The following is a 25,364-nucleotide window of genomic DNA, read 5'->3' as shown; positions in this document are numbered from 1 at the left end:
TTGTTTTTATTAATTTCAGTTCTTCATGAAAGACCCACACTCAGAAAACTTCATGGAACTTTATGTACCTACCTGAGAAGGATGAATTTTTGCTTAAAATAGAAACTGGAACTAACAGTCCCTGGTTCTTGAAGGTTATGCTAACAATGGTCAGAACTGTCACCTAGTAGTACATTAAAAAAGTTCAGTAGGCCAGGACTTGTCACATGGGTTAATGCTTTTCAGTAACTGATTGTGTTACCTTAGAACATTCTAAAAGGATGGAGTGGAAATCCATCAACTTCATGAAAAAACTCGTACAGATACAGAAAGACATCATCTTCCTTTCCAAATGCAAACAGATGGGCATCAAACCAAAAGGACTAAAGATAAAAAATCCATTACAGTCTACATATCACACAGAGTATACTGAGAGATTGTGCCACACACTCTCAAAGAAACTGTGAAACCACCTGATCAACATCCTCTACAGCAAACAGGGAAAGATTAAGAATGAGCTCTCAAAACTGGATACTCTCAAAAAAACCCAACCTTCCACACAAACTTCCTCATGGATAGACTTTACAAAAACTAGACAAGCCATTTACAACACAAACTTTGCTTCTCTACAAAGGAAAAAGGACACTAAATTATTTAAACTGCTACATGCCACAAGGAACCACAATAGTAGTTCCCTTAACCCACCCAACAATATTGTTAATCTTTCCAGCTATACTCTTAGCCCGGCAGAAGAGTCTGTCCTATCTTGGGGCCTGTCTTTTTGTCCCTCCAGGCGCACAAATATGATACAGTTCTGCGGTGACCTAAAATCCTACTTTCAACATCTCCGACTCAAAGAATATTTCCAACACACCTCTGAACAACATACTAACCCACAGAATCCTTCCTACCAGCACTACAAAAAGAAGGATTTTGCGTGGACTCCTCCTAAAGGTCGAAACAACAGTCTGGACTTCTACATAGAGTGCTTCCGCCGACGTGCACAGGTTGAAATTGTGGAAAAGCAGCATCACTTGCCCCATAACCTCAGCCGTGCTGAACACAACGCCATCAACAGCCTCAGGAACAACTCTGCCATCATAATCAAAAAGGCTGACAAAGGAGGTGCTGTCGTCATTGTGAATAAGTTGGAATATGAACAAGAGGCTGCTAGGCAGCTCTCTAACTCCACATTCTACAGGCCTTTATCCTCTGATCCCATTGAGGATTACCAAAAGAAAGTACACCATCTGCTCAAGAAAATCCCTGGAAAAGCACAGGAACAGATCTGTACAAAACCCCGACCAGGGGTATTTTATTTGCTACCCAAGATCCATAAACCTGGAAATCCTGGATGCCCCATCATCTCAGGCATTGGCACTCTAACAGCAGGATTGTCTGGCTATGTGGACTCTCTCCTCAGGCCCTACACTCCCAGCACTCCCAGCTATCTTCGAGACACCACTGACTTCCTGAGGAAACTACAATCCATCGTTGATCTTCCAGAAAACACCATCCTGGCCACTATGGATGTAGAAGCCCTCTACACCAACATTCCACACAAAGATGGACTCCAAGCCGTCAAGAACACTATCCCCGATAATGTCACGGCTAACCTGGTGGCTGAACTTTGTGACTTTGTCCTCACCCACAACTATTTCACATTGACCTTCAAGTCAGCAGCACTGCTATGGGTACCCACATGGCCCCACAGTATGCCAACATTTTTATGGCTGACTTAGAACAACGCTTCCTTAGCTCTCGTCCCCTAACACCCCTACTCTACGTGAGCTACATTGATGACATCTTCATCATCTGGACCTATGGAAAAGAAGCTGTTGAGGTATTCGACCATGATTTCAATAATTTCCATCTCACCATCAACCTCAGCCTGGACCAATCCACACAAACGGTCCATTTCCTGGACACAACTGCACAAATAAGCGATGGTCACATAAACACCACCCTATACCAGAAACCTCTGAACACTATACTTAACTACATGCCTCCAGCTTCCATCCAAAACACACCACACAATCCATTGTCTACAGCCAAGCTCTAAGATACAACCGCATTTGCTCCAATCCCTCAGACAAACACCTACAAGATCTCTATCAAGCATTCTTACAACTATAATACCCACCTGCTGAAGTGAAAAAACAGATTGACAGAGCCAGAAGAGTACCCAGAAATCACCAACTACAGGACAGGCTCAACAAAGAAAATAACAGAACTCCACTAGACCACTGTAGTAAGATGAGGCCCTGAAACATAAACCCTTGGTATTGGAGGCCCGGTATGAGACCTCAGGCCTGAGCTAAAGTAATGGTCAAGACTTTGCTAACATAAAGCAAAGTTAAGCTGTGAGCCAGAGCCAGGCCCTGCTCACAGAAGTTGGCAAGGAAAGGGCTGATGTTGCATAAATATATGCTGTTGCACAATCATATATCTAAAGCGTATTGGATACCAGAGCCATACACAAATGGTACAAGAACATTCTTATACCATCCACATAGATAATAAGGAAAGGGGCAAAGGGCTAGTATGATGGATTGAGTTGTTTTGTTCGAACCAACATGTACAAGGTGAGAGGCAGCATTACTGTGTAGAAGGGTGGTGCATTGTTATGTAAAGGGGTTGCACCTCAATACGTCAGGAGTGTTATGTGACTTGTTTGTACCTGTGTATAAGAATACATCCCTGGGGCCGTGTCTTTGTCTGGCCTAGGGGGCAGTGGAAAGTCCCGCCACTGACTGAGCTGTTTCCATTGTCAGGGAGCACATAGGGACTAGCAACAAACTGTAGATATATAATCCGGAGAGTTAGAGACTGCGTTTCTCTTCGACAATAAACCTGGCTGACATGCCTTCGTACCACACTGGAGTCTGTGGTCATTGGGGGTACTCTGGGGGTCTGCTGTGCCAGTGAACTGCAGAGCCAGGGCAGCACACAGAGGGAACACACGCACGGACGCACGCAGCCGACTGATATCAAAATCGAGCAAGAGCAGAGCACCACACCGGTGGCATCTGACAACAGCCATCACCTTCAGCCCCCAAATAAAACCTCTCCAGCGCATCATCAAAGATCTACAACCTATCCTGAAAGACGATCCCTCACTCTCACAGATCTTGGGAGACAGACCACTCCTTGCTTACAGACAGCCCCCCAACCTAAGCAAATTCTCACCATCAACCACACAACAAAAACACTAACCCAGGAACCTATCCTTGCAACAAAGCCTGATGCCAACTCTGTCTACATATCTATTCAAGTGACACCATCATAGGACCTAATCACATCAGCCACGCCATCAGGGGCTCGTTCACCTGCACATCTAACAATGTGATATATGCTGTCATGTGCCAGCAATGCTCCTCTGCCATGTACATTGGCCAAACTGGACAGTCTCTATGCCTCTGTCTTCACTAACAAGGTCAGCTCCCAGACTGCTGCGCTGGGCATCACAGCATGGGGAGTAGATGGCCAGCCCTCTGTGGAGAAAGAGGTGGTTAGGGACTATTTAGAAAAGCTGGACGTGCACAAGTCCATGGGGCCGGACGCGTTGCATCCGAGAGTGCTAAAGGAATTGGCGGCTGTGATTGCAGAGCCATTCGCCATTATCTTTGAAAATTCGTGGCGAACGGGGGAAGTCCCAGATGACTGGAAAAAGGCTAATGTAGTGCCAATCTTTAACAAAGGGAAGAAGGAAGATCCTGGGAACTACAGGCCAGTCAGCCTCACCTCAGTCCCCGGAAAAATCATGGAGCAGGTCCTCAAAGAATCAATCCTGAAGCACTTACATGAGAGGAAAGTGATCAGGAATAGTCAGCATGGATTCACCAAGGGAAGGTCATGCCTGACTAATCTAATCGCCTTCTATGATGAGATTACTGGTTCTGTGGATGAAGGGAAAGCAGTGGATGTATTGTTTCTTGACTTTAGCAAAGCTTTTGACACGGTCTCGCCCACTATTCTTGTCAGCAAGTTAAAGAAGTATGGGCTGGATGAATGCACTATAAGGTGGGTAGAAAGTTGGCTAGATTGTCGGGCTCAACGGGTAGTGATCAATGGCTCCATGTCTAGTTGGCAGCCGGTATCAAGTGGAGTGCCCCAAGGGTCGGTCCTGGGGCCGGTTTTGTTCAATATCTTCATAAATGATCTGGAGCATGGTGTGAATTGCACTCTCAGCATATTTGCGGATGATACGAAACTAGGAGGAGTGGTAGATACACTGGAGGGCAGGGATAGGATACAGAGGGACCTAAACAAATTGGAGGATTGGGCCAAAAGAAATCTGATGAGGTTCAATAAGGATAAGTGCAGGGTCCTGCACTTAGGACGGAAGAACCTAATGCACAGCTACAGACTAGAGACCGAATGGCTAGGCAGCATTTCTGCAGAAAAGGACCTAGGGGTGACAGTGGATGAGAAGCTGGATATGAGTCAGCAGTGTGCCCTTGTTGCCAAGAAGGCCAATGGCATTTTGGGATGTATAAGTAGGGGCATAGCGAGCAGATCGAGGGACGTGATCTTCCCCCTCTATTCGACATTGGTGAGGCCTCATCTGGAGTACTGTGTCCAGTTTTGGGCCCCACACTACAAGAAGGATGTGGATAAATTGGAGAGAGTCCAGCGAAGGGCAACAAAAATGATTAGGGGTCTGGAACACATGACTTATGAGGAGAGGCTGAGGGAACTGGGATTGTTTAGTCTGCAGAAGAGAAGAATGAGGGGGGATTTGATAGCTGCTTTCAGCTACCTGAGAGGTGGTTCCAGAGAGGATGGTTCTAGACTATTCTCAGTGGTAGAAGAGGACAGGACAAGGAGTAATGGTCTCAAGTTGCAGTGGGGGGGTTTAGGTTGGATATTAGGAAAAACTTTTTCACTAGGAGGGTGGTGAAACACTAGAATGCGTTACCTAGGGAGGTGGTAGAATCTCCTTCCTTAGAAGTTTTTAAGGTCAGGCTTGACAAAGCCCTGGCTGGGATGATTTAATTGGGGATTGGTCCTGCTTTGAGCAGGGGGTTGGACTAGATGATCTCCTGAGGTCCCTTCCAACCCTGATATTCTATGATTCTATGAAAAAAATAAATGGACACAAATCTGACATCAGGAATCATAACATTCAAAAACCAGTAGGAGAACACTTCAACCTCTCTGGTCACAGACTTAAAGGTGGCAATTTTGCAACAGAAAAGCTTCAAAAACAGACTCCAACGAGAAACTGCTGAACTGGAATTAATTTGAAAACTAGATACCATTAACTTGGGCTTGAATAGAGACTCGTAGTGGTTGGGTCATTACAAAATTGAATCTATTTCCTTATACCTTCTTATCAAACTGTCTGAAATGGGCCATCTTGATTATCACTACAAAAGTTTTTTTTCTCCTGCTGATAATAGCTCATCTTAACTAATTAGCCTCTTAGAGTTAGTGTGGCAACTTCCACCTTTTCATGTTCTCTGTATGTATATATATCTTCTTACTATACGTTCCATTCTACACATCTGATGAAGTGGGCTGTAGCCCACGAAAGCTTATGCTCAAATAAATTTGTTAGTCTCTCAGGTGCCACAAGTACTCCTGTTCTTTTTGCGAATACAGGCTAACATGGCTGCTACTCTGAAACCTGTCATTAATTTATGTCAGCTATACAACTAATGATCTGAACTAAACTACTTACTAAATACTTACTAAACAATAGCTTCCCAAACCTGTTTGAGAAAGTGACTTTGACTTATCTTAAACTTGTTGTTTTACAGTAACAGAAAAGGATTCACTTTCAGGGACACAGATAGAGTTAACAGACCACTTATCTAGTATTCCCTGGCTGTTATTTCATAGTAGACTTCTGTCCATTATGCAAGGCAGGTACTCTCACGTAGCTTTTTACATGAGCAGCATTTTGAAGTCAGCACAGCACTTTGAACCTCACTAAAGAACGAGATACATAGGTTAAATAAAATCTAAACTGTCTCAAACAACTACTTTTTATATAATATTAATAAAGCTTTGCTTAAAGAATGGCCTGCAGGCATCCAGCCTGTGGTACGCTGCATTTGATTAACAACCAGGGGTTAAAGTGAAGGGAATTTGGAGTGTGAGAATGGAAGCACAGCTTCTGCTCCTCTCTCTGGCTTGGGTTCCCCAGTGAACCCTTTCTTCCTTGGCTGGGCAGCTGGGAGCTCCCTCTCAGGGTTCAATCTACTTGGGTGTGTCACTGTTGATACTGGTTTCCTTATGTTTTTTCCACACAATGTTGGTGTTGAAAGTTTATGCTAATAGCTGTGTTTCTCCCTGTCATTACTGAGTTTCTATCATTGGCACAAGTAAGTGATTCAGTACATGGAACTCTTTTTTAAAAACTGGTACTGAACCAAAGCTCTAGAATGATGCTAGGGATGGGCAGTGTGCAGTATCTTTTAAATGAGACACAAAATTTAGTTTCTGGCCATTTGGATGATGTCCTGTGACTTACTGTAACTAAAGAGCCAATGAAATTTGCTTCAGAGCAGGGGTTTTTACACCACTTTGCCATATTTTAATTGTGGTGATTATTCTGCCTATCTAAACACCCTCTGAATTATCAATTGTGTATGATATTCTTCATGTTCAGTTCTAAGCTGTTACTATTTTACACCTTAGAGGTGGCTGCACTTCACTAATGTGTGAAACTTTCAATAGGATGGCCTACTTGATGGCCCCACCCAAGAATCACCTGGCTAGTGCATTAGCTTATTTTGTATTGGTAACATATCAGGATATCCTGGCAGTGAATGTGGAAATCTGGCCCCACCAGCATCACTCTGGCACTGTTTCAGAGACAGAGAGTGGAGAATTTTATGGTGGCTAAGTGGCCTGACAAGCCTTTTCAGCCTTCACACCAACCCTGGGGACAAAATCCCTGCCCCCACTATACCCCTTCCCCCAAACCCCCTCCGTGCCCCTGCTGCACCATCTCCCCCAAGCCCCTGCCCCTTTCTGGATTCTGCCCCCTCCCGTGAGTGATGCTGGGAGCCAGCAGGGCAGGGTCGCTCGCTGCTGCCAGCGCCAGACCCCCCACTAACCCTCCAGGCCGCCCTGAACCCCATATCCTTATGGGTTGCCTTCGCCCGTCCTATGGATGGGACGGCCCTGACTGTGGGTTAGATACTCACAATACAGTGCCAGTGCAGACACTGCACTGTTGGACAAGTTCAGTCACACAACGCAGGTTGTAACGGAGCAATTCTTTCACATAAACAAGATTAAAGTGCTATCATACGCAGGATGCAAACAAAATGAAAACATTTTCCCCTAATCTGTTGTAGAACAATAGTTGTTACTTATAGCAATGAAGGTGGGGAAGAGACAAATGTGATTAAATTGACAACATCTCCAGGAGGCCCCATTTAGATTTTATTCAAGGAAATAACTTTTTAGTTAAGGGAATTTTTGTTTTAATTTATCATCTGAGTTTTGGCAACCCAAACATTGCAATATTATGCTAGGCCATAAGAACAAGCAAAACCTGCCCTCGGTTGTATATTTGCACGGCAACAACAGGGCACCGGGTGCTTTCAGACTAATCAGTTTCAATTTTGCCTGCCCTCTAATTTTCGTTTTGCGCAGCCAGACAGGATCAAAGGGACCAGAGGAGAGAGAACGCCGCAGACTTGCCCCCTTCATTCCTAGGGCTTGCGCAGAGCAGGCAGGGACGTGTATCTTTAACAGAGACGAGGTCTGATCGCTGGTGCGGAAGGAAGAAGGGGCTGATGAGAGGCGGCCCTCGCCTATCTCCCCCACGCCAAAGCAGCCTCGCGGGGCTCCCACTCGGGGAACTGCACCCTCCCCCCGACCAGGATAAGGCGGGCAGGTGGCGGCAGCCGGACCTTTCGCTGTCTGTGCCCCGCCTCTCGAGCGGCCTGGGCTCTCAGTCCCCGTCTCTCCCCACCTGTAGGGCTCTCCGCCCGGCCTTCCGCATGCCCTAGTGGTGGGTTGGGGGAAGCGGAGCCCGGAGCAGCCGGGGAAAGAGGAAAATTCCAGCGCGAAGGAAGGCCGGCCCTGCCCCGCCTCCCCGCGGCGGGGAGAGGAGCGAGAGGCTGCGCTGGCCGGGGCGGAGTGGGGCTGTGCCGGGAGCAGGGAACCCTGCGAGCGGCTGGGAGGGAAGCCGCTGTTCAGCCCGAGCCGGAGCGGCAGGGGAAGAGCGGCCCGCGGCGGCAGCAGCAGGGGACGGCTCCGCCTGTCGAGTTTTCCAAGGTGTGGTTTGTAACGCGCCCCATGGCTGCCCTGGGGGCAGAGGGGGGGATACTCGCGCCCCGGGGTGCGGCTGGCGCTGGGCTGCGGAGCCGCGACGTCTCCCGGAGCCCCTTGCAAACAGGTGACGGGGGAGGAGGGCAGCCGAGGAGCTGTGCCGGGCGCGCCTCCCGGCCAGCGTGGAGTCCCGCCGCGGCCCGGCCGGAATGGAGCCCAGTCAGCTGCCCCGGGGGGCCAAGCGCTGCGCGCCCAGCCCAGGGAACGGGCGACCGCGTCTGGCGGGCAGCAGCAGCCCTGCCTCCCTGCGGGTAAGCACAGCAACTCATGGCAAGTGTGAGGGCCCCAACCCCGCGTCTCGTGTGCGCAGGCACCGCCGTCCTCTGCTGCTGGCTCGCGTGGGCTTTCACTGGCCGTTGCCGAGCTGCGGGCAGCTGCTCGCCTCTTTCCCCTGGGCGAGGTTACCGGGTCTGCGCGGATTGGAAAGTGGAAGTTCTGCTGACGGGAAGGGGGAGGGCGGAGTCGGTGCCCGCAGCACCTTGAGCAGGGCACATCCACCCCCTCAGCAACAAAGGGCCGTTGTGGAACTGTAGCTTTTGAAAGGTAATACCTGGGGACGGTTATGGCTGCGCCTCGGCACGAGGCAGCTCTCTGGGTCTCTGAAAGGGGCTGCAATTGTGACTAACCTGACTGGCGGAATCAAACGCAGTAAATGCTTGTTTCTAAACGCAAACCATCTTGAAAGGGAAACGGACTTGAAAGAGACTAAAGCAATACTTCAGACAACGCTGGTTGGCTGGCAGATACTAAGTGATTGGGTCCTTCAGCTATAACTTTCTTCACTCTCTCTCTTTATCCAGTGCTCTTACGGTGTCACCTGAAGTAGAGTTCATATGATGAAGTATCATGTAAACACACATGTTGATTGTATTTCGCATTTGTGGAAACAAAATGGGGGGGAAAGGTTAGTTTTGCAAAACAAACAAAAACCCCAACAGTTTGACGATGAGATTAGTTGGAGATGAACACAAGCATTCACCTTGTCAAGAATAGGAACCAAAACTATGAACCTTGAACCAAAAGAATCGGAGAACTTTCATATGCTTGTTTTCTCTCCTCATGAGGCAAGTTGTTCTGTCTTTGACGTAAATAATATTTTACTCAAATGGCTAGATAATACAAAGACACACACTCTTGCTTCGTGTTAGGAAAAACAAGCTACTTGGAATTCATATTGGGATTATTTAATGGGTGTAGCTGTAATTTTCTCTTAGAATGTTATGAAAGGAATTTCTTCAGAAGCAAGTCAGTACCTGCTTATTCATATCCTTGCCTATGTAATGGTTGGTGATAGGACTAGAAAATTCTTAGGACCCCAAAACTCTAGTTACAGTGCTATCTAACAAATGTTTAATTACATAGAAGAAAAATTCCTCAGGACACTGCAGCTGAAACATTGCAGCAATGTGCTAATGTATGAGGGCCAGGAAATTAACTGAATATTGGGAAAAGTGAAGCTAATTGTTCAGGTCTTTGGTAATTGTCCAATGTGAAATGCAAAAAGTGGACAGACAGCTTCAGTATGAAAAAATGAAAACCAGTTTTTAAAATTGTCTGTCTGTTTTAACAATCTAAAATCCTTTTAGTGTCACAGATAAGAAAAATTTACTTTTTATTTTCTTTTACTTGACAGTGCTGATATAAAATACCATTGGTGCAGACCAGTTATTTTAGTTGTAGGCATTTTCAGTTCTGTGTCATTTCTAATGCTCTAACATTGTGGTCATTCTGTCTTTTTTGCTTATCTTCCTTTCTTATCTGTATGGTTAAATCCATGATAGTTCATGTTTTTTTCTTTAAAATTTGAGTGGCCAGCGTAGTAATGCTTTAATATGTAGATGGAAGTAGTGTATACTTTTTGTAAAATTAATAGAAACAAAATCTGGAATATAAATGGATGAGAGATTGATCATTGAGGAAGAAAATACAGTAAGTGCTGTCATAAACAAAATTACTCTTGCTCTGTTTTGGGGAATTAGGGAGCTAAGAGGAATCAGATATACAAAATGGCAAAAAGGGGAGGATCATTGGCCTGAATGCCTGTAAGACTCATTCTCTTAGTTAGGGACTGCAGGTGTTCAGCACCGTTGATAATCAGGCCATATATTCCAAAGTAATACAATTTACTTTCCAGTTTTTATAAATGAACACACTTATGTATTGACATAAACACTTTCTGGAATGTGAGACTATAAATGGGAATACAATTATTTGATTTAAGATTATTAGATTAGCAGAAGAAGAAAATAAAATTTGGATTTCTGGATAGATCTGTTTCAAGTCCCATATATCCACCTCATTTATGAATTTCTTGGGAACAGGTATTTATAAAATTATGGCCTTGTAGCAAGTCTATACTTATTATTAATAAGTCATTAAGAACTGATATTTAAAAGAGGGATAAACAGTTAATAGAGGTAGAACAAGAGAGGGTTATTTCTTGTGTTTACAAGACTTCGGGCATGCAAATCAAGTTTTCGTTGCTCCAGCAAAAGGGCAAGCACGTAATAGTAATGTGAGAACATGCAAATAGTGCATTATAACTGTACTTCTGAAATCTTTTAAGTTCCTTGTTTATACTTATTTCATTTTTAAAAAAGTTTGAATTGCTAGATGATGCCATTTCAGTTGTTCTTACAATTTCCTTAGGCCTGAAGCATGTCATATATTACTTTTGGTGAATTATGACTTGAATTCTGGTTGCCATATTTTTGCTGTATCTTTAATACCTCTTAAAATATCTGTCAGCAAGTGCATTTCATTTTTTAAAAAAGTGCAGCTAATAAAACTTACTCTGTTTAGCACTGCAGGCATATTTACAGGCAACTTAACAACTCTGAAATAACTGTTGCTTTGAAAATTAATGTTGTCATTGTTTCTTCCTAGCTCATTTAAACTGGGTCCATCTATTAGCAGTTTTAATTATTTCCTGAAGGTGGTCTGAGTTTGCTGACCAAAATATTGAGTTTCAAAGAAATGTCTGTTTGTACAGTTATTCTTTAATGTAGTTTTTTCTGACTGTCCAGCTACTAAAACAGCACAATGGTCCAACTTAACCGGTAATTTTCTGAAATAGGGACTGCAGAATCAGGTCTTAGATAAAAAGTGTAAATCCATGCTTATATCATAGAAATATAAATTCTGGTTGGTAGAAGTATTTTTATTTAAATTTTAGAATTGTTGTACATATTTAACTTTTATAACAAAAAATGCACCATGAGACTCATCAGTGTTTTATGTGCTTTCTGTTGTCTAAAATATCCCTTTTAGAATCGGGACTATCAGTTGTCCCTTTTTATGTTTGAAAACTTTATTTTCCTTCTCCTTTGTTTCACATAGAGTTGGAAAAAAATAGCTGTTTTATTAATTGCATCAAAATGGTGGATTTTAATTCTGTTGTTCTTCTCTCATATGCCCGGTTCTCCAATGATTCTGAGAGTTCTGTGTAAGTAGAGGAAGCAGAATATAAAAGCTAAGATGCTTTATACAATAATTATGCCCTCCTGTACATGGGTTCAAATGACTGGTGCCCCTTTTTTAAATTATTTTTCAAATACTTTCAATTTTTCAAGTATGTTGTATTAAACTAATTTAATAACTTAGATGTCTGTGTGTGCTTCTTGTCCCATCTGTTGCTATTCATGTTGATCCATAATTGTGTTGGTTGCTAGCCACCAAACTTTGATTTGATAATGGTTTAAGAAATAAAAGGGTTAAAAAGTTAACTTCTGAAAAGGAGGATCCAGTGAAATGCTTTCGTACACCAAAACAATTCCTAATCCTCCATCTGAATGAAGTTGTTGGAAAGATTGTGTAATCTAGAAAGGACAGGATTTGGAATAGTGATTTCCTTTGATTAAATTACCAAATAATAAAGTAACAGCCTTATGTTTTTGTCTTACTCATACAATCAGGTGGACTTAGAGACAATGCTGCTAATCCCGGTTAGTTAGCAAGCAGTTGTAGGTGATGAAATGCATTTTAAACAGTCTCTAAAGAAATTGCTGGGCACACTTATTGATAAATGTTTGAGTTTAGAAAATTAATTTGTGCTAAATTTGAAATCTGATACCTTTTGAAACCCTTAATTCTAGAAAATTGAGAAAGGTATTTTTTTTTTTTTTTGGCTGGAAACTTATATATGATTTAGCACTGGTGTAATGGTCTTCAGTGATGTATTTACACGACTTTGTTCTTTGGAATTTTTACCATCTGTTACGCTGTGATGGGCTTTGGGAGAAATTTCTCATGATTATTTCCCAAAGGTTAAATGTTTGCATGCATTCTTGTACCTACTGAGGGGAAAAATCAATCGTTTGATAGAAACTACTTTTTTCTGGTATCTTTGGGGAAAAAAGGGGGTAAATTTGACCAGTTTCTCTTCGGCTGGGGTTGAATTCAGAATAGGTGAGAATGTCGAGATTTATAGCTTCAGAAAAAAAATTCTTGACCCTTGTGAGCTGCAGTATGCATTATACCAATACTCAAGTGAGTTTGACATTTTGTAGTGATGTGAATAAAATATCATTAGCTGGTACATCCTTATGATCTGTCATGGTGGAAGACAGGCAAGTAGATTTTGTGCCTATGTTGGTAAATTCTAGAGGCAATTTTGCAAACAGGTATATAGCTAACCTGATTATTTTTCTTTGGAAGATCAAAATAGGGTTAATTTGTACTATCAAAAGTTCTATTTATTACATAATTTTAAATTAAAGATAAAATGGTTTCTGGCAGAATACAGGCACATTCGCTTTCCAAACAAAAACACTAAAAATGTCGCACAGCAAAAAACAGACTTATGCAAATGCTGGGGAAAATTCTCTTCACTGGAGGGGTAGAAAGAGCTTGGCAAAAGAGAGAGGGGAGGGAGCTGAGCCATCAATTTCTACAGTATTTAAACTTCCATTTTAAAATAATGTTCAGCATCTAGCCTTTCAAGTTTCCTTCCCCACTCTGAACTCTAGGGTACAGATGTGGGGACCTGCATGAAAGACCCCCTAAGCTTATTCTTACCAGTTTAGGTTAAAACTTCCTCAAGGTACAAACTTTTACCTTTTGTCCTTGGACCTTATGCTGCCACCACCAAGCGTGTTAAACAAAGAACAGGGAAAGAGCCCACTTGGAGATGTCTTCCCCCCAAGCCCTACACCCCCTTTCCTGGGGAAGGCTTGATAAAAATCCTCACCAATTTGCATAGGTGAACACAGACCCAAACCCTTGGATCTTAAGAACAATGAAAAAGCAATCAGGTTCTTAGAAGAAGAATTTTAATTAAAGAAAAAGAAAAGAATCACCTCTGTAATCAGGATGGTGAATACCTTACAGGATAATGAGATTCAAAACATAGAGATTCCCTCTAGGCAAAACCTTAAGTTACAAAAAGACACAAAAACAGGAATATACATCCCATTCAGCACAGTTATTTTAACAGCCATTTAAACAAAACAGAAATCTAATGCATATCTAGCTAGATTACTTACTACGTTCTAAGACTCCCTTCCTTTTCTGTTCCCGGCAAAAGCATCACACAGACAGACAGCTTTTGTCTCTCCCCCCTCCCCAACCACCCTCCAGCTTTGAAAGTATCTTGTCTCCTCATTGGTCATTTTGGTCAGGTGCCAGCAAGGTTATCCTAGCTTCTTAACCCTTTACAGATGAAAGGGTTTTGCCTCTGGCCAGGAGGGATTTTATAGTTCTGTATACAGAAAGGTGGTTACCCTTCCCTTTATATTTATGACATAGCCATTATGGGTTTGAAAACCATTTTCCAAGTATGTGTTTTTTGCAGTTGTCTTATTGAATCTGGAGACTGCTTCAGCATCTCTGCTGCTGCTCACAGTTTTTCATTAGTTAAAGTACATCAAAATAATGGGGGGAGTTCACTATTTTTTTGTCATTACAAATCTCAATACATTATTCTGTGGTGATGAGATGGAGGAAGATAAAGGAGGTAAAAGCAGAAATGTATTCAAAAAGACTTCAAGGCAACCAAACAAAAAAGTTTGTGCGTGGAGCTGAGCTGATTGGAGGAAATACCTGGTGCTCCCTAGGGCCTAGGCAATGTGTCTTAATGCTATTATATGGTCTTGATCACTGGTGAGCTGGAGCCGGTTCGCACCGGTTAGCTAGAACCAGTTGTTAAATTTAGAAGCCCTTTTAGAACCGGTTGTTCCGCGAGGGACAACCGGTTCTAAAAGGGCTTCTAAATTTAACCGGCCAAGAGTGGTGCCTTTGGTGCCGACTCCATGGGTGCTCCAGCCCTGGAGCACCCAAGGGGAAAATTTGGTGGGTGCAGAGCACCCACCGGCAGCTCCCCACCCCACCCCCGGCTCCAGTTCACCTCCACTCTGCCTCCGTATCCTCCCCTGAACGCGCCGCCCAGCCCTGCTTCTCTGCCCCCCCAGGCTTCCCGTGAATCAGAATCAGAATTCACGTGGGAAGCTGGGGCAGGCTGAGACGCAGGCCACGGCTTCCCACTCAGGCCCAGGGAGGCGGAGATGAGCGGGGGAGAGGGGGGCCGAGGAGGGCCATCCACACCGCAGCAGGTAACTCGGGGGGGCGCGCAGGGGAACCACTCCCTGCCCCAGCTCACCTCAGCCGCCCTCGGCCTGAGCAGGCAGCCGCTCTGTGCTCCCTGGCTTCCCGCCGAACAGCTGATTCGCGCAAAGCGGGAGGGGGCAGGGGCGGAGAAGCAGAGGAGGGTGGTGCGTTCGAGGCGGAGCGGAGGTGAGGTGAGCTGGGGCCGGGCACAGCGCTGGGAGCTGCCGGTGGGTGCTCTGCAGCCACCAAATTTTCCCCGGGGGTGCTCCAGCCCCGGAGCACCCAGGGAGTCGGCGCCTAAGGCGCCACTTTTGATATGACCAGTGGGGGAGCAGCCACTCCCCCTGCTCCCCCCCAACTATGCTCCCCCACCCCTAGGAGCCAGAGGGACCTGCCGGATGCTTCCTGGGAGCTGCCCCAGGTAAGCACCTCCGGGACTCCCCACCTCACCCCCCCGGCAGGTGCCTCTATCTCCTAGGGGTGGGGTGGGCACCCACTACGGTGGCCCACGAGCCACTCCTGCCCGGTTCTGGGGGCAGTCAGGGGACAGGGCAGGGGTCCTGGGGGTGGGGGGGCATCAAGGAATGGGGGAGGGTTGGATGGGGCAGGTGTCCTGGGGCGCGGGGGTGGGCAACGACCCCCTCGTGGGGTGAGGAGGGAACCCGTTAAGATTTTGGCAGCTCATCACTGGTCTTGATCAGGTTAGAGAATCTGTACTGGTATAAATAAATAAAATGAGGAGTAATCCAGGTTCTTTTAAGCACATTTTAAAATACATTCTGCACTTTCCTGCCTCTTTGACAACTAGGGGTTATATCATGAGAAAATTGCTGGTAGGTTATGTTTTTTGGTTTTTTTTTAAATAGACTAGCTTTTATGACCTTTAAGCAGTCTCTGTTTAATATTTTTATGGGTGAACGAGAGTAAGACCGTTGTGCTTATGATACTAATTAGTAGCCCTAGCTAGAATTAGTTGTGAGCAAGCACATGCCTTCAATTCACCTAAATCCAGAGTCGGATCACCTCTACAATTCCATTTTTTGTCCTCTCCTGGGTGGATGCTGCCAGTCGTTGTGAAATGCATGAATGAATTCTTAACAAATGTCCACCTGGGAGTATGATTGATAAACACAGTTCCACTGGGGTCCTAACCAGCAGGCTAGTCTTAGATAAGATAAAAATGTGTGCAACTGTAAGGAGCACAGAAAATATGTTTAGAAAACAATGCAACAAAAAAAGGAGAAAAATCAAACAACAGTAACAGCTTTACTATGAAAGTCCCGTCCCCTCCCCTCCCCCCCGCATATTTGTAACTGATAAAATTGACTGTTTTCTATCTAGATCTTATAAAGAGCCATGTTAGTTTACTATTAAATGTTCAATGTTTACCTGCCATACAGGCAGTTGAGCTGATTATAACCACCACTTTTTAGATAGCTGCCATATACGGTGATTTATATCAGATCTGTTTAAAGTGAAACAGCATCAAACGGTTGTCTGACACAATCGTATGTTGCTCTTAACTGCTCCATGTGAGAGTTGGTTTGACTCCCAGTAAAACTTGTCAGGTCAGAAATCACTGTGTGTTTGTAAAGTCTTCAGTGGTAATGTTATAGCCCTTCACTATCAGAGAGTGTTGCTGTGGGAACAAGATCAAGGAAACTTTAGGGGATTAGGGAATGTGGATAGTAGGGTAACAAAATGTGTCGGAGGATAATGTGTAAATAAAGAAAAGTAGGCAGGGCCATTTCAAGTCTTTGTCCAGGATGGATGGTATCCTATCAAAAGGAAAAATAAGGGCCAATATGAAAGTAAGAAGTTGATGAATAGTATGTCAAAGATATATTGAAGGGAAAAGCCATTCAAAAGTGGAGAGGGTTTTTTTTAAACAATAAATAATTATTTTTATTAGCAGTCTGTTATGTAGGAAATGAATAACTGAATTATCATCCCAACTGTATTATCAAGGGATGCTTTTGTCTATATGCAAAGACAGCCGTTCAACTGGGAGACACTTAGAAATCAGTGTTCATGCTGAGTAACTTGCAAAGGAGTGTCAGTTGGAAGGAGAGAAAAGGAGAAACCTCTTGTAGCAGAATCTAGGGATTTCAGTTTGCTCTGGAATAGGCTTAGAAGATACTGTATCTGTCATCTGAAGAGCAAATGAATGAAGTATTTTTTGAGCTGGAAATAAAAGTAAATTCTATCAGATCAACTTTAGCAATATTTAAAGAGGGACGTGAATTTCATAAGCTAGAGAAAAGGAGTACTTTTGGCACCTTAAAGACTAACAAATTTATTTGAGTATAAGCTCCTTTTCTTTTTGTGGATACAGACTAACATGGCTGTTGCTCTGAAACCTGTCATAAGCTAGAGAGAAATCTTCCCTCCATGAAATCCAATACTGCTGCTGGTTTACATGGAAGTGGGAAGAGGAAAGTTTCTAAATTCACTGTTAGTTGGGGCTAATTGTTCTTCCTTGGTGGGTGGGTGTGTGGGGTGTGTGTGTGTGTAAGCTGCCATTATTATAATGGAAATTACATATACAAATCAATGAGACAGCGGGCCCCTGATTACTCAGGATGTAAAGACGGAGATGGTCTGGGAGGGATGGACAGGGTGGGGGGTGGGAAATAAGAGAAGGCTTGTTCATCTAAACTAACTGATTATTGTATAATGAATCAACATAACTGTTCAGTGAGTGAAGCTTAAATGAAAGGAAGAAGAACCACTTGATAAACAGGGTGAAAACAATCTGTATTTTTAATTCATCTAAATGTAAATGTATACATCTGGGAACAAAGAATGTAAGCCATACTTACTGGGTGAGGGGCTCTATCCTGGGAAGCCGTGACTGGCAAAGACTGGAGGTTGTGGTGGATAATCAGTTGAACAGGAGCTCGTGGTTTTGATGCTATGACCAAAAGAGCTCATGTGATCTTGGGATACATAAACTGTAGAATCTTGAGAAGGAGTAGAGAGGTTATTTTACCTCTGTGTTTGGCACTGGTGCAACTGCTGCTGGAATACTGTCCCGTTCTGGTGCCCACAATTCAAGAAGGATGTTGGTAAATTGGAGAGGATTCAGAGAAGAGCTTTGAGAATGATTAAAGAATTAGAAAAATGTCTTATAGTGATTGGCTTTCTTGATCTTATTTAGCTTAACAAAGAGAAGGTTAAGGGGTGACTTGATTAATCTATAAGTACCTACGTGAGGAACAAATATTTAGTAATGAGATCTTCAATCTAGCAGAGAAAGGTATAACACAATCCAGTGGCTGGAAGTTGGAGTTAGACAAATTCAGACTGGAAACAAGGTGTAAATTTTTAATGGTGAGAGTATTAACCATTGGAACAATGGTGAATTTTCCATCACTGATCTTTTTAAAATCAAGGTTGGAAGTTTTTCTAAAGATGATCTAGGAATTATTTTGGGGAAGTTCTCTGGCCTGTGTCAGACTAGATGATCACAATGGTCCCTTCTGGCCTTAGAATCTATGAATCTGTTTTATAAGTACCTATAAGTAAAAGTAGATTTAAATGCACACTTTTCACTCCATTATAATTCCCCCCCCCCCAACTTTTACTACCTTCTCTAACTGCAGACCTGGAATTCTGATTTATGTTCACATTGCTGCCTGCTGTCTGAATGCAGGAATTCCTCTTCACTGTAAGTGTTGCTGACTATATACTATTGTAGAACTCAGCGGGTATCTGCAAGTTGACATCAAGGCATTAGTAGATGAAGAGGAACCTAGATGTTGACTCTGGGATCCCTGTAGAGTTCTACAATCACATCTTGTGTTAGTACAATGAAGAGGAAATTCTCTGGCTGTACAGCAGGCAACAGTGAAGTGTTAAAGAACACATTGCTTTGAGCTGTCCCCTGGATATTCAAAAGCTGTGATAATTTAAGTTGAATCCCCACCTGTGGTGCAGTCCTGCAGTTTGAAATTTAACCCTCTGTACAGAAGGTAGACTAGTAAATTCCTGCAGCTCAATGAGATTTAAATAGATCTAAAATATTCTGTGGTAAAAGTTGGATTATTATGGGCTAATCCTTTCTGATATAGATGAAAATGTAAGTTTTTCTTTAAAAAAAATTTGTATGGGAAGGGGAATTACATGGCTAATACACAATGAGGTATTATAGAACTGAAAGTTACTTAACTGGATAAAAATTGATGTAATTTTCTAGCAAGTGAAACCCAATGTGTGTATGTAGATGTTTATATAAAAACATACTACAGTTTATACTGTGTCTTCTCATTGGAAGGAATAGAAGGGCTCTTTGAGATGAAGGACAGAATCCTGATATATCTGGGAGATGTTGCCAGGGAGTTAAAATACATGTCAGCTGTTCAGCAAGATGGGAGGAGTTTGATCTGTTTTCTTTCACTGGCATAAGGAACCCTGCATGAATATTTTTAGCTAGAAGTCAAACTCATGCTATGATAAAGCACTTGCTGTGCTAGTTTTTAAAATTTACTAATAGTTTGCAGAGGAGATGGCTTTTTTAACAAATGTATTCAGTATCAAAGGAAATATGTGGAGAAGATTGTTCTTTTTCCAGCTCAGTTCTGGAAATATAATTATTTTGTGTTGGTATGGAAAATATGGCTTAATCTTATTAAAAAAGACATCTTTGTACAACTCCCAGAGCAGTGTAAACAATGCTCACTTTGTGCATACGTCATGATCTTAAATTCTTTTAAATGCCAGTGGCTGTATAGTTTCTATTCTTTGCTCTGTATCTTTCCCATTGAGTAACACGTTGCTTTATGTTCCAAACAAATTGCATCTTAAATGAACATTCTTAGAAATTTGAATAGCGTAGTTTTCTTTACGGTGCAGTTTCAATTTTATCCTTTTGAATCACCCTTTTTAATTCTTGTGTTTTAAGACCACTGGTGAACCTTTGGAACATTTAAACAGCAATAAGTCACCAGGACCAGATGGTATTCACCAAAGAGTTCTGAAGGAACTCACATGTGAAATTGCAGAACTACTAACTGTAGTCTGTAACCTATCATTTAAATCAGTTTCTGTCCCAGATGACTGGAGGATAGCTAATGTGACATCAATTTTTAAAAAGGGCTCCAGAGGTGATCCTGGCAATTACAGGCCTGTAAGCCTGACTTCAGTACCAGGCAAATTGGTTGAAATTATAATAAAGAACAATATTTTCAGACATATAGATGAACATAATTTGTTGAGGAAGAGTCAACATGGTTTTAGTAAAGGGAAATCATGTCTCATCAATCTACTAGAATTATTTGAGGGGGTCAACAAGCATGTGGACCAAGGGGATCCAGTGGATATAGTATACTTAGATTTTCAGAAAGCCTTTGACAAGGTCCCTCACCAAAGGCTCTTACGCAAAGTAAGCTGCCACGGGATAAGAGGGACTGTGCTCTCATGGATTGGTAACTGGTTAAAAGATAGGAAACAAAGGGTAGGGTATAAATGGTCAGTGTTCAGAATGGAGAGAGGTAAATAGTGGTGTCCCCCCAGGGGTCTGTTCTGGGACCAGTCCTATTCAATATATTCATAAATGATCTGGAAAAAGGGGTAAACAGTGAGGTGGCAAAATTTGCAGATGATACAAAATTACTAAAGATAATTAAGACCCAGGCAAACTGCGAAGAGCTACAAAAGGATCTCTCAAAACTGGGTGACTGAGCAACAAAATGACAGATGAAATTTAATGTTGATAAATGCAAAGTGATGCACATTGGAAAGCATGATCCCAACTATACATATAAAATGATGGGGTCTAAATTAGCTGTTACCACTCGAGAAAGAGATCTTGGGGATCTTCCCTGAAAACATCCACTCAATGTGCAGCGGCAGTCAAAAAAGTGAACAGAATGCTGGGAGTAATTAAGAAAGGGATAGATAATAGGACAGAAAATATCATGTTGCCTCTATATAAATCCATGGCATGCCCACATCTTGAATACTGTGTGCAGGTGTGGTTGCCCCATCTCAAAAAAGATATATTGGAAAAGGTTCAGAAAAGGGCAATACAAATGATTAGGCATATGAAATGGCTCCCGTATGAGGAGAGATTAATAAGATTGGGACTTTTCAGCTTGGAAAAGAGACAGCTAAGGGGAGATATGATTGAGGTCTATACAATCATGGTGTAGAGAAAGTAGATAAGGAAGTGTTGTTTACTACTTCTAATAACACAAGAACTAGAGGTCACCAAATGAAATTAATAGGTTTAAAACAAATAAAAGGAAGTATTTCTTTAGACAATGTGCAGTCAATCTGTGGAACTCCTTGCCAGAGGATATGGTGAAGGCCATAACAGGGTTCAAAAAAGAACTAGATAAGTTCATGGAGGATAGGTCCATCAATGGCTATTAGCCAGGATGGGCAGGGATGGTGTCCCTAGCTTCTGTTTGCCAGAAGCTGGGAATGAGCGACAGGGGATGGATCACTTGATGATTACCTGTTTTGTTCATTCCTTCTGGGATACCTGGCACTGGCCACTGTCGGAAGACAGAGTACTGGGCTAGATGGACTTTTGGTCTGACCCAGTAGAGCCATTCTTATGTTCTTAATGCTTTATTTTGTCATTCATATATAGTCCCCTTTGTACCACTCTGGCAGTGTAAAGCGGACTTTACTCAGTGCTGAGAGCACTGGAAAGGGGCCTTAGTATAAATTGAGAATCAGTCCTTTAGACATTGTGTTCTAGATCTCCTAACTCCCAGTTCCTTCCTTTAATCCCTATGCCAGTATATGTGTGTTTGTATTTCACCGTCAGAGGGTTTTGCTGTGGGAACTCACAAGCATCTCTCTCAATTGTCCATTGTAATATGAATGACCTAAAGCAGCGGTTCTCAAAATGTGGTGTGTGTCTCGATTTAAAAAAAAAAAAACCACCTAAACTTCATGATAACTCTGTGCTGCACTGATTAACACTACCAGCGTGATTCGGTATAGTGGTTCCTATGTTCATCTGTATTCTTTTTCCCTGATTGTCTCTTTTGTACTTTTGATGCTGTCATTAAACTCTCTTCTGAGATATCATCTTCTGCATCCAGCTCTGCCTGCCACATTGACAGTTTCATAAAAGTAATTGGCATATGTAACAATAACTCCCTCCTTCCCAGCAATCCTCTTATTTCCTCCTTCAGCCCAGTCTCACTGTAAACTCTCCCTTCTGTGCGTCTTACCCTTCAGAATTATTCCTTCCTGCAGCTTAGATTCTTTTGCTCTTTTTCTATTTCCCTCCTTCTAAAATGTAGTTTTTGTTAAGACTTTTTGTCTCACCAGTTCCATCCAGATTAACATTTCTTATTTCTCTCTATTTGCAGAAGCTCCAACAATTTTTCACATGATGATTTTTGGCGGGGAAGGGATTCTTCAGTTTACCTATATATTCCTCCAAAGAGGAGTCAATTGCCATCACTGGAGTCACTGGTTAACCAGTGGCAAGTCTTTGACAGGGATATGTCAGTCAGCTGTTCTCATCTAGTTGCTTATCCGATGTCTAGCTTTACATGAGACATCACAAATCTAGAGCTGAGCCATGAACAAAGAACTTTATGTTCTGAAGGCAGCAGAGGTACCTGGTGACCCCAAATAGCCAGTAGGAGCTTTACTCGAATTCTTTGCCCCTTGAATATATTACATATTTTCTGAATGGAACATTGCTCCTCCCTAGAATTGCAGTTACCAAACTGAATGTCTGCTTGACAGATTATTGGAGCAGTTTTCTACCAAAGAGAACTGGTGACCAATATAGTTTTTATTTTCATCCGCTTCTGCCACTTTCAAATAGCATAAATAAGTATCCGAAACATTCTTTGCGATTAGCCATTGGGCAATAATAGAGGATTTGTAATAATGTATCCTTTCCCGTAGACACATAGTTTACCCTACTGTAGTACAAGTTCAGTGCATTTTTCTGGTTATGGTTAAGGTAGCCCTGTCATTAATAGAAGCTTAAAAAATGGCACGTTTTGGTGTTCACTTACTTCTAACCAACATATACTCTGCTTTTTCTGATGAAGACACATAAAAGTTCCTATTCTACATACTATACTCCTTTATTTTTAATGGTGTTGATACTTAGGTTACTCCTTCAAAGATCCTTATCATTAGTGATAATTATCTGACCATTTTGGAATCCCTCTGCCCTGTGTTCTGTGCAGCCTTCTATGATTCTTCTCCATTTCCCAGACCCCAGGTATTTCCATGTCATCTTCCAGTCTGCCTCCCAAAATAGGCTCCCTGTAATGCCTCCTTGCCCAGGTACTTGGAATGGAATTAAAAAAAAATAGTGAAGTGACTCTTAAATGTTCATTACAAACTTCAAAAATATACAGTGATTATTTTAGCAATATGAATATTGACTACACCTAAAAAATCACCATGGCACCAAACAAGTACTCTATTTTCTTACTTGTGTGTTCGAGTGGTGGTTTGATTTTTTTTTTTTTTTTTTTTTGGAAAGACACTGCTCACATTTTTTCCTGCCTGCTTCCACCCATCAAGCAAACAATTCCTGGCTCTCCATTTCCAGAGTTTGAAAACAGCCAACAAATCAGGTTGAAACATGACTTTAAAAAGGCCTTGCTTGCCAAGCCTCAATCCAGAACAAATTTTTTATGGCACAGTTATAAACCTTTGGAAATAGTGACTTATAATGGAACTGCTGAAGCTTCATCATGTGCAATAATATAAACTAGAATTGTATATATTTCTCTTTGTGTAGTCTTAGGCAGAGCTTGAAAAATGTGCCCGACCACCTGCTAGATGAGTGCTAAGGTGAAAAATGTGTGATGTCACACCCAAAGGTTCTTTCTTTTTGGAGTCAGTAACTCCTTGGCCCCAGTTGCCTTGCTCATGTTCACATAAAATTGCTACTCACCCAGGGAGACCAAGTGAGTAGGTTTCTTAAGGCCTGTCCGTGGGTACCACTAGCATATGAGGATTAAACTATGTATGTGAAATCTTGGTCCCACTGAGGTCAATGGAAGGCACCTGTATGTTTACAGATGATATAATTTCAGGACAAACTCAGTACATTGTAAATGTTAGTGCAGTAAAGATGTTCACTTCCATCAGGAAAATGCTGTTGTATTTGTATTTATATTTAGAAATACCATTAACCTGGGCATTTAATTGGGGCATGGTGCATTCCTTTTGTTTTCTTATAAGTTAGTTTTGTAATGCATAGGAATAATACCATGTTGATTAAACACAGGATGTCATATGATTATGTTACAATCTTATTAACTTGAACTGCATTAGGCAGGCTCAGGAATTAGTTTTAGAAAGTTAGACAACCTTCTAAAAGAAATGTGCAAGGTAAGATTTCACTCATTTTTGAAGCTTATAACATTCTTCCCTTTTTAAGAACATTCCTGTTTACTGAATAATTACTTCTGAATATATCCACTTTATTTCTTCTAAATAATATAATTTAATTACTTTATGTTATGAGTCAAAATGAACTGCCAATGAGTCTGCCTTGTCCCAAGGGTGGGAGGGGGAACCTATTGAGAAATCTATTTTTAATTTAATGTGCCCTTTTCACTCTCAGGATAGATCTACAGATCTCTCTTTTGGGGGCGGGGGGGAATGGATTTTACAGCTTGGTGAAGTGGAACCACACCTGTAAGTCAAGGCAGGGGAAGAGTGTTCATCCTCGAAGATCCATCCAGTTTGTCTCCGGCAGCTACAAGCAGGTTCCGTAATTGTCCTGCTCAGAATAACTAAAACTCAAAATTAAAACTCCATATTCTTAGTCTGGTTGTTTTGGCCATTCTCTAGGCCAGAGATACTCAGATCTCAGTGGTTCAGGAGCAAAATTAGCAATCAGCATTACCCAAAAGAGCCAGAGTAGTGTGAATTCATTGTTTCATTTACAATAGTACTATATATTCATATTTAAACAGTATGAAAATATATATAATTTTCACAGCAAAATGACTGACCAAGTATTATTAGTTTATCAACTACTGTCAAGGTTCCTCCCCCACTCTGAACTCTAGGGTACAGATGTGGGGACCTGCATGAAAAACCTCCTAAGCTTATCTTTACCAGCTTAGGTCAAAACTTCCCCAAGGTACAAAATATTCCCCCCGTTGTCCTTGGACTGGCCGCTACCACCACCAAACTAATACTGGTTACTGGGGAAGAGCTGTTTGGACGCGTCCTTCCCCCCAAAATACTTCCCAAAACCTTGCACCCCACTTCCTGGACAAGGTTTGGTAAAAAGCCTCACCAATTTGCCTAGGTGACTACAGACCCAGACCCTTGGATCTTAAGAACAGTGAACAATCCTCCCAACACTTGCACCCCCCCCTTTCCTGGGAAATGTTGGATAAAAAGCCTCGCCAATTTGCATAGGTGACCACAGACCCAAACCCTTGGATCTGAGAACAATGAAAAAGCATTCAGTTTCTTACAAGAAGACTTTTAATAAAAATAGAAGTAAATAGAAATAAAGAAATCCCCCCTGTAAAATCAGGATGGTAGATATCTTACAGGGTAATTAGATTCAAAAACATAGAGAACCCTTC

At 42.4% G+C, this 25,364-nt stretch overlaps 1 protein-coding gene across 1 annotated transcript in view; it reads left to right on the top strand.

The window, feature by feature from the left end:
- Window positions 1-8,241: 8,241 nt before the first annotated feature.
- COBLL1 (cordon-bleu WH2 repeat protein like 1) overlaps window positions 8,242-25,364 on the top strand; it is a 125,289-nt gene continuing 108,166 nt past the window's right edge. Inside the window, exon 1 of the mRNA XM_077830179.1 lies at window positions 8,242-8,525. Coding sequence (XP_077686305.1) covers window positions 8,242-8,525 — 284 coding nt within the window. The remainder of the gene's footprint in view (window positions 8,526-25,364) is intronic.

The sequence above is a fragment of the Eretmochelys imbricata genome, chromosome 11 (genome assembly GCF_965152235.1).
Source record: "Eretmochelys imbricata isolate rEreImb1 chromosome 11, rEreImb1.hap1, whole genome shotgun sequence".
Classification (NCBI taxonomy): Eukaryota; Metazoa; Chordata; order Testudines; family Cheloniidae; genus Eretmochelys; species Eretmochelys imbricata.
This window is presented reverse-complemented; position numbering and strand designations above follow the sequence as displayed.